General features: G+C 48.5%; 1 protein-coding gene across 3 annotated transcripts in view; it reads left to right on the forward strand.

The window, feature by feature from the left end:
• The window catches only part of XPNPEP1 (X-prolyl aminopeptidase 1), a 51,458-nt gene extending 46,793 nt beyond the window's left edge, over positions 1-4,665 (forward strand). For all 3 annotated transcript variants that reach the window (XM_008684275.2, XM_008684280.2, XM_040624265.1), the window contains 2 exons: positions 638-736; positions 4,112-4,665. In XM_008684275.2, the coding sequence (XP_008682497.2) occupies positions 638-736; positions 4,112-4,240 (228 nt within the window). In that variant the 3' untranslated portion in view covers positions 4,241-4,665. The remainder of the gene's footprint in view (positions 1-637; positions 737-4,111) is intronic.
• The last annotated feature ends 4,137 nt before the right edge of the window (positions 4,666-8,802 follow it).

The raw sequence follows: 8,802 nt of genomic DNA on the forward strand, positions 1-8,802 counted from the left end.
TTCTGTGGGTGATGGTGGAAATCGAACATTTGGAGGGAAGTGGCTTCCTAAGGCTGTAGGGATCTGCTGTCTGCTTCCACATCGAAGTCACCATCCTTGAGAGTGGCCTCTCACCTCGTCTCCAGAGGCCTTGCCAGGAACAGAGACCCAGCATGCCCTCAGGTGCCTGGCCATTCCGTACTATGTGGAATGGACAGACCTAATGTCTGTCACCGGATGGGACTGGCTGGTCGAGGCAGGACACATGGTTAACTGTTAAATAAAAGTGATGTTGGGAACTTCCACTCCGGTAGAGTCTTGAGAACCAAAACGCGTGATGCCCCTCATCCACACCCTGTCATGCTATGTCCCTCCTCCTTCTCCATCACGGGGGATGTTAGCCTGGGGATCTGCTGCCGAGAGCCCCTTGGCTTTTCCCGATGGCGGCTGTTGGCACAGCGGAGCAGCTCTAGGACGATGGCATCAACTGGGTTCATCGTGCCTCCTGGGCCTCCTGAAGATACCGACCAGCAAACCCCTTCTCGGTTCCCAGTCACACCTGGCCCTGGGGGGTGGTCATGTCTGGTGGGAATGATCTCATGGTGGTTCACTCTGGTAGAGAGGAGTAAAAGCTTCTGTTTTCTTCCTTTTCCAACAGTATAACTTCAATAACCGGGGAAGCCTGACCTTTGAACCTTTAACTTTGGTTCCGATACAGACCAAAATGATAGATGTGGACTCTCTTACAGACAAAGAGGTAATGAGGGTGGCTTGGAGGAGACAGAGTGGGAATGGGGGTGGAGGGCGACCTTACGTTCTCTCATCTGTTCTCACTTTCTAATTTAGAGATCTGTGCCACCTGAGTCTGAAAATCCTAGGTCTCCTGAGGACTGTAGTTGCTTTTCCTGTATTTGTTGGCTCTCCACATAGAGATAGTCGTTCCTGCACCATTGTGGGGCTGTAAGGTTTCATGAGTGGGACTAGTTCGCTGTTGCTTTCCTTGAGGGCGCGAGCCATAGCTGCGCTGAGGAATGTTTCGCAAACCATGGGCCATGTGTCTTCCCTTTGAAAAGCCAGATGGGTGGTAGGGCCTGTTGGCCATTGCATGTACCAGATTGTTTTCTCATGTTGAATGAAACATTAAGGGAATGAAAAGCAAACTGTATTATCATAAGCCCAGTTTTCAGACAGACAAGGAGAGAGGTGGTGCCTACACTTCTGGTCACTCCGGGCTGTGAAGCTCTTCACAAAGCTAGGAGCACAAGGTGCTCATGCTGCAGCTCAGAGGGATACAGGTCTTGCAACCCCTTCAAGTCCTGTGGTCCCCAGGCCCACAAGGCTAGGTGAGGTGGCAGGCCCTGGGACCTGGAGTAAGGCTTGAGGGATCAGGCAGTGATCAAAATCAGAGCAGAGACAGGGTCAGAAACAGGGCGGGAACAGCCAGCCCTGGACGGGCCAAACATTTCCCCAGCCACGAAGACACAGCCAGAAGGACACAAGTTTCAGAGCAAGGCAGGTGGTCAGAAGTCCCTGCAAACAGCAAATGATTGATGGGAGCCAAAGGCAGGACAAGCATGGCAGGTTACTGTAGGAGTAAGTTTTTGTTACCCAGAGCAGCCACTGGCCTCACCCCGGGGACGGTGAAGTGCCTCGTTAGGCATCCTCCGTGGTGTGCACCTGGGCCTCATGCTTGGCACTAGAGAAAAGTGCCCTGAGGCTCGAGGAGGCTCCTTCTGTGGGGCTGTGGAATGGGATTCTCCCAGCCAGAATCCTCTTCTGCCTGACGCCGCTCACAGAGGGGTGACAGAACACGCTCATCTGCTTCCTGCTGAGTGTGGGCACCTCTGCTTAACCATTGGTGTCCTTGACCAGCCAGATATCCCCACTCACAGCACCCGAATGAGGTCAGCTGATGCGGGTTTATTCAGTTTGTCGATGGTGCAGGACAGGAAACAACCTGTTAGCACAGTGTCAGGTGTGTGTCTGGCAGGAAGAGTCCCTCCAGTGGTCCATGGCTTAGGAAAGGGGGACAAGAACACATGAGTGGGCATGGAAGCCACCTGCTTGAATCCTTCGTGCACCGTAGGAGCCAGTGTCTCTTATGGCCTTGGGTACAGCTTCCAGGGTCTTAGCAAGGGACTCTCCAGTATGAAGTCACTTTGGTCTCGGAAGCCCAAGGCCGTGGCTTGCTACCATGTAACTCTAGGTCACGCAGTCCTTGCTGTCCACATAAAGTGTACTCATCAGGAAGCATTCCTCCCAGTGACATTCTACTTTATCCACAGAAGTCGCGCATGAGGAAGGTTGAGTGAGGCCATTCTTCCTTGAGGGAGAAATTTTGTTAACTTGACTTAGGTTAACATTGAACATAGACCAGTGGGCTCTGTTGTACTCAGTGGTTCATTACTATACCTTGCATAGCCAAATCACTGAACTGTTCTTTCTGCCAATTAGTTTTTATAGGGCACGTAATATCTTCTTACCCTTAGGTCATAAACAAGTTCCTACAAATAACAGTGGAAGTATTTAACATACCAAGCAGAGTACATTTGTTGTCTCTTTTAGCAAAAAAAAAAAATCTCTCTCCGTATACCACTTAATCAGTCTGGGGCTTCATTCTGTCTGAAGGCACAGTAATACCCCACAACCAGATTCTGTCCACTTGGCTTTTAAAATCCTTGGTCATGCCCTTTACCGTCTCCTGAAGAGAGTGTTTTCCGTTACTTTAGGGACTTTTTGGGTTGGGTTTGCATTCCCATCATTTATCACCAGATGGCAGCTGAGGACTTTGGTCACGAACATGGGCAGCTGCAGACTTTCAGGGCCTTAAGGATGTTGGTCAGGCCCCACTGAGGCCGTGTGTACAACTGAAAGGGTCTTGGGAGTTTCACTTTGGCTCCAGGCTTGACTGCTTTGGACTGCAGGCTGTCTCATAGCCCTGCCTGAACCACAGCAGTTTGCTTGCTTTTGATTCCCCATCCCGTTCCCCAGCTGCCAGCAGGGGCTAGTAGTCTCTTACCGGTGGGGAGTGGAGCCCTGCTGGGTCAAAGCCCGTTGGCAACACCACTGCATCTGTCTGCCCATCTCAACCCCTGAGCTCGTCCTTGGTACTTGATCTAGACTGTAGTCCCCGATGCCCATGCTTTTGTAACACCACTGCCTTCCCAGATGGCGTGTGGCTTATTGCAACAGCAGCCCGAATGGCGGTGTCCATCTTGCCAGCTTTGCTGCAGCTGAGAGTTGGGTTGGGCCCACTTCATGGCCAGTGAAGAGAATGGGTGGTCGTCCTCTGGGTAGAACTTCACTCTGGCCTTCACACCCACCCCGCCCCAAGGGGAAGAGTTCCCCTTTAATGGCTGCAGAACTTTCACCGTCAGGCCCTGTGGATCTGCCCCGACCCAGGCAGAAGTCCTGTCAGATCTCCTTCCTTCTTACCTTTTTTAAGAAATCTCTTGGGGCGGTGGGCACATCCCATTGAGTGAAAGTTAAGCTCCCTCCCCACTCTACAGCACCCACAGTCCTTGGTTACCAGAAGTCTAGACAGCCACACTCACAAGACCCACGGGGGCTCGGCTGATCTAGTTTATTCAGCGTTGTCAGTGGATATGGGTAGGAAACTCGGTGTATTGGTGGGACACCTTCAGGTGTGTCTCTTAGCAGGAGTCTTACCAGCCATCTAGTTTTCAGCCCCCCTCTCCTCCACTGCAGCCCCAAGATGGTTGAGGTGCAAGGGAAGGAGGCCACATAGGTGGGTGTAGGACCTGCCAGACCCCCTGCCCCATCCCTCTCACAGTGTCGTGTGGGTATGGCTTTGGGGTCCTGTTGGGAAGAATACGTGGTTACAGTTTACTCTGCCCTCAGGGAAGCCCGAAGCCATGACTTGTTGTTCAGGTATTTACAGCTCCTTCATAGTCATTGCCAGTCCACATGCGGTAGACTGTTCTGGAAGCATTTTACCCTAAGCAGTATGGCCTTGTCCCATCAATTTCTAGGGAAATAAAGCGTAAGGAAGTCACTCGTCCCTGAGCAGGGGAAAAGGTTTTGTGTATGTCTGCCCTCAACTTGTGATCTCCACACACAGGGGCCTTTGGGAGAGGTGTGAATACTGCCTTTGTCTTTCTCCATCTTCTAGTGTGACTGGCTCAACAATTACCACCTGACCTGCAGGGAAGTGATCGGGAAGGAATTGCAGAAGCAGGGCCGCCAGGAAGCTCTCGAGTGGCTCATCAGGGAGACGCAACCCATCTCCAAGCAGCATTAATGCCTCCCTGGTTTTTGTTTTTGTAAAATGCTCTGGGGAAGGGAAGAAACCTGGCAGATCCCTGACATCTGTCTCCTCTCCTCTCCTTCCTTACTTTCCCTTTTTACTTTGAGATTCTAAGAAGAGCTGAAAATCTTCTTATCCTCTTTGATATTTTCTTGCAAACACTCAATCTTTTATGATTTTTTTAATTGTTGAGAACGAGCCAAGAATAAAATCGCTGCACCAGAAGGAGGGTCCCTGCAAAGCTGAACACTCGATCAGGGGAGACGCCCTGAGCAGCCGCAGTGAGCTCTCTGGCCAGTAATGGTGGAACACTGAGTGTTTGCTCTCTGATGGTCAAGTTCCAGGTGCTAGTACATTATTTTGATCACCTTGATTCATGAGACTGTATTTATGATCAGTGAATAAAATGTCAGAATGTGCTTTGTCTCAGCTGTGTCTTTCCTCTCAGCACTGTCCACCCTGCGTGTTAGGCGAGTTCATCTCCTGGGCTGGTGGCCTTTGGGGGAGACATTTTCTAGATAGAAGTTCCCCTTTGAGGGGAGATCCCTGGCTTCCCCATGTATTGTCTGGCTTAACTGAAAAGCTTTTTTCTTTTCTCTGGAAAACCTAATATTTGGTGAGTATAATGTTGAAAGTGAGTCTTCCATGGTCCACCCTGTGTTACACGTTGTGGGGTCCCCCCCCACCCCCTTCCCAATAGCATCACAGCCCTTATGTCTCCTCACTCGTACACAGCGTTCTGTGGCAAGTACCTGCGACTTGTACACGTGGGGCGAGCCCAAAGGGCTGCAGAGCTGATGTCCCTGTGACCTCAGACCATTGTGGTTGGGCATGGGTGAACAGACTTCTTCAACCCTTGGCTGGGATGTCTGAGGTGTGGTCTACGCTGTCTCATGCGGTTGCCTAGAGGGATGGAGCCCTTCTGCCTACCATGGTAACTTGTTCAAGAACACACCCTTTACTTTCTTCCTTTCCTTCTGTGTTTCACTTTAAGCTTTTTCCCACTGGTATTTCCTGGGGCCATCCCCCCAACAACCAATTACATATAAATCCTTGTCTTAGGGCCTGCTTTTTAAGGAACCCACCCTAAGACATAACCTGGAGATACGGCCACTAATCTGCTATGTATTTTCTCCAATTTCTTTCTTTGTGTTAAGTGTTCAGTAACACGTAGAATGAGTATATGTGTATAAGTGAACATGTATGCGGAAACCAATATAACATTGTATGTCAATTACATTTCAATTAAAAAAGGTGAAAAAAAATTAGAGCTAACTGTTTCCGGTCTGAATTTAACACTGAACATTAGACATGGAAACCTGTTTGACTGAATTGAGAGTGGTGTGTACATACAGCCTAAATCTAGTTTTAATCTGTTAGAAAATTCACGTTGTGTTTGGTTTGATGGATTAACCAGTAACTTCCATAAGTATGTCTTCCTCTTCTCTACTGCCAAGCTGAGCTTATCAATTCAAAACTCAGAAAATCTAAGTTCTCTGAAACTGAGGGAAATTTTTTAAATATGTGAGTATTTTCCATTTTTGGATTTATGGTTTTAATATCTGAAAAATGTTGTAATTAAGCAACCTCCTTAATCATAAAAGAGAAGGAGTATGTGTGCACACACACGCGTATGTCATATGCATACACATTGGGTCATGCTATACATATTACCCAGTATGCTTTCTAACTTGGCAGTATGTCCAAATTATTTTTCTATATTGGTGCACATAGATTTGACTATTTTTGATATTTCGTTGTATGGCTAGTTCTTTTTTAAACTAGTCTCATTAAATCTTAAACCATATCTTGGATTTGGATGGCTTTGAAAGATGAATAAATATAAGCATACTTCGGCCGTCCACCAAAGCATGGCTGGCTATGCCCATTACTGTGCGGCTGGGGAAGCAGAAAATGAAGTGAGCGAATCTATTTTTACCATTCAGAACCAGGGTGTCAGCAGGGAAAGTTTCACTGATAGGATGAGCTTAAATTGACAGAGTGCCTTCAAACACTTGCCAACATTTCCGTTGTCCCTTCTCTCTTCTTTTCTCTCAAGGATCGTTGGTTCCAACTTGCTGCGTGGGAGGAAGCGAGATGCACGGCTAGTTCTCAGGTTGTATTTGTGATGTGGACTGAATAACAGGATGTATTTTGATCCACCAAAGATCGGTTTTTTAATGTGTTTGTTTCACACTTGCTCCTATTCTATGTCCCATAGGATTGTTCTTAAAAAGAAGTTTCTCCTTAAATGATAGGATGTATTAATCGTGTTTCTCCTCCATCATCCCTCTAAATGTCAGAAGACCTCCCCTTTAGGACTCAGACCATCATCTCTGCACCCCCGAAGGTTTTCCTCTCTCAGGAAACGGGAGCTGTGGATTACAGTTGATTTGGAGTGCAAGCAGACCGTAAGTCAAGTGTGACAGCAACCCCACTGTTTGTTCATCAGGCTGTTAAGCCTGTCACTTCCCAAGGCAGCCTTAGAGCAAAGTCTGATTTAATGGGCTCAAGGCCAAGAAGCAAAGGTTCCCGGTGCCGGGGGCCTGCAGCTTCCTGCCTGGGTCTGCATGTCTTGGCATGAAGTCCAAGAATCAAAACTAGGCAAGCTGATCCCAGAAAGATGGAGAACCGGAATAAAACTGCAGTGTACAAGTGCTCGGAGGGAGGGAATGACATACACGAGAATCAAAAGACTCTACTTTTAAATAAATGATTAAAAAAAAAAGGTTGGATATAAAAACAGGCAGTATGCTAGATTTATGGAATAACTCCAGGGAAGCTGATTTTCTTTTTCTTGCTCAGTTTATCCCCTGGTGAAGTTTAATGTACAAGAGGGTACAGATGTGGGGCCTAGGCTGTGGACACCCCATCGGGGGCTGACTTCCCTCTGGTAAAATAAATCATCTGTGTCCTGTACAGTGCGAGGGGCCTGCCCGCCACCCAGCCCTCACTGCTGGTCCCGCCTGAGGGCCCGTCCTGACATCGGCTGCCAGCACTGAGATAGGAGTGGGCAATTGTGTAAGGAGGCGAGGTTGTACCTGGGAGCCGTGGCGGAGGTTTTGCCCTCTTGTTTCCCTACAGCTGGGGGATTTGTGCCCGCAAGGACGTGAAGACTCAACAAGCACTTTGTGACATGTTTCATGCAATAGCTTGAGTGCTTTTGGCTCCGAGGGGAGATGCAGGGGGGCAGGGGGAAGGCTGGGAGAGGGGAGGTGGGGGCTTGGCAGTTGGAGCCCATACTGTGGTTGCTAGGTGTGAAAGTGTTTGGAGTACGGAGTCAGGATTAAATACACAGCGTCCATGTTTAGAAACAAAAATGCAGGGGCGCCTGGGTGGCACAGCGGTTAAGCGTCTGCCTTCGGCTCAGGGCGTGATCCCGGCGTTATGGGATCGAGCCCCACATCAGGCTCCTCTGCTAGGAGCCTGCTTCTTCCTCTCCCACTCCCCCTGCTTGTGTTCCCTCTCTCGCTGGCTGTCTCTATCTCTGTCAAATAAATAAAAATAAAAATCTTTAAAAAAAAAAAAACAAAAAAAAAAAAAAAAACAAAAATGCAGGGGCGCCTGGGTGGCACAGCGGTTAAGCGTCTGCCTTCGGCTCAGGGCGTGATCCCGGCGTTATGGGATCGAGCCCCACATCAGGCTCCTCTGCTAGGAGCCTGCTTCTTCCTCTCCCACTCCCCCTGCTTGTGTTCCCTCTCTCGCTGGCTGTCTCTATCTCTGTCAAATAAATAAAAATAAAAATCTTTAAAAAAAAAAAAACAAAAAAAAAAAAAAAAACAAAAATGCAGATTTTGGCAAGGTGATGGCAGTTGTGTTATCGTTTTTGGATCTCCCCAAATCACGCCATAAAAATGGAGTTTTGCTGGGATAGCCAAACCAAAGCTCATGGAGGAGATCTACACCGGCTATAGGTGACAAGTATCCCCACAAACCCTTAATACGGGCATGTCGTCAGCGTCTGTGCAGGAGGAAGCCGAAGAAGGTCTGGTGGACCCAAGAACCCCCAAATAACCATCAGGAAGTTGAAATCTCAATGAGCCAATTTGAGAGCAGCCACTGGAACTGGGGGGTGGTTTGCACACTCCGGTAGGTGAGCAGGAGGGATTTGCGGTAAGCCCCCTGGGGCTGGAGCCGTTAATGTCCCAGGAATGCCTAGGACAAAGTTCCACAGTGAGGAGAAACTGCTGGGGATAGGATCCCAAAGGAAGCAGGGCTGGTGCAGGAGAGACAAAGGAAAGACTCCTCTTTCCCTCCAGTCGGAGGGAACAGAGCCAGGACTTTGCAGAAAGTAAGAACTGTAATTTTTAACACATCACAAAGTCAACAGCAAAGGGGGCTCTAGAGCCCCGAATAAAACGACACTAGTTCAGGTCTCTCTTCCAGAAGTTCAGAAGAATTAATTGCACCTAAAAATGGGCAACAGAAAAAAAGATTGAGGTAAAGTGCTATTGCAGACTTAAAAATTGTGTAGAATGACCTGCCCACAGTGAAATCCCATCGTCCAGACATGCCCATAAAACAATGAAAACGATAATGTTTCCACAACGTATCTA

Source organism: Ursus maritimus, unplaced genomic scaffold, assembly GCF_017311325.1.
Source record: "Ursus maritimus isolate PB19 unplaced genomic scaffold, ASM1731132v1 scaffold_7, whole genome shotgun sequence".
NCBI lineage: Eukaryota > Metazoa > Chordata > Mammalia > Carnivora > Ursidae > Ursus > Ursus maritimus.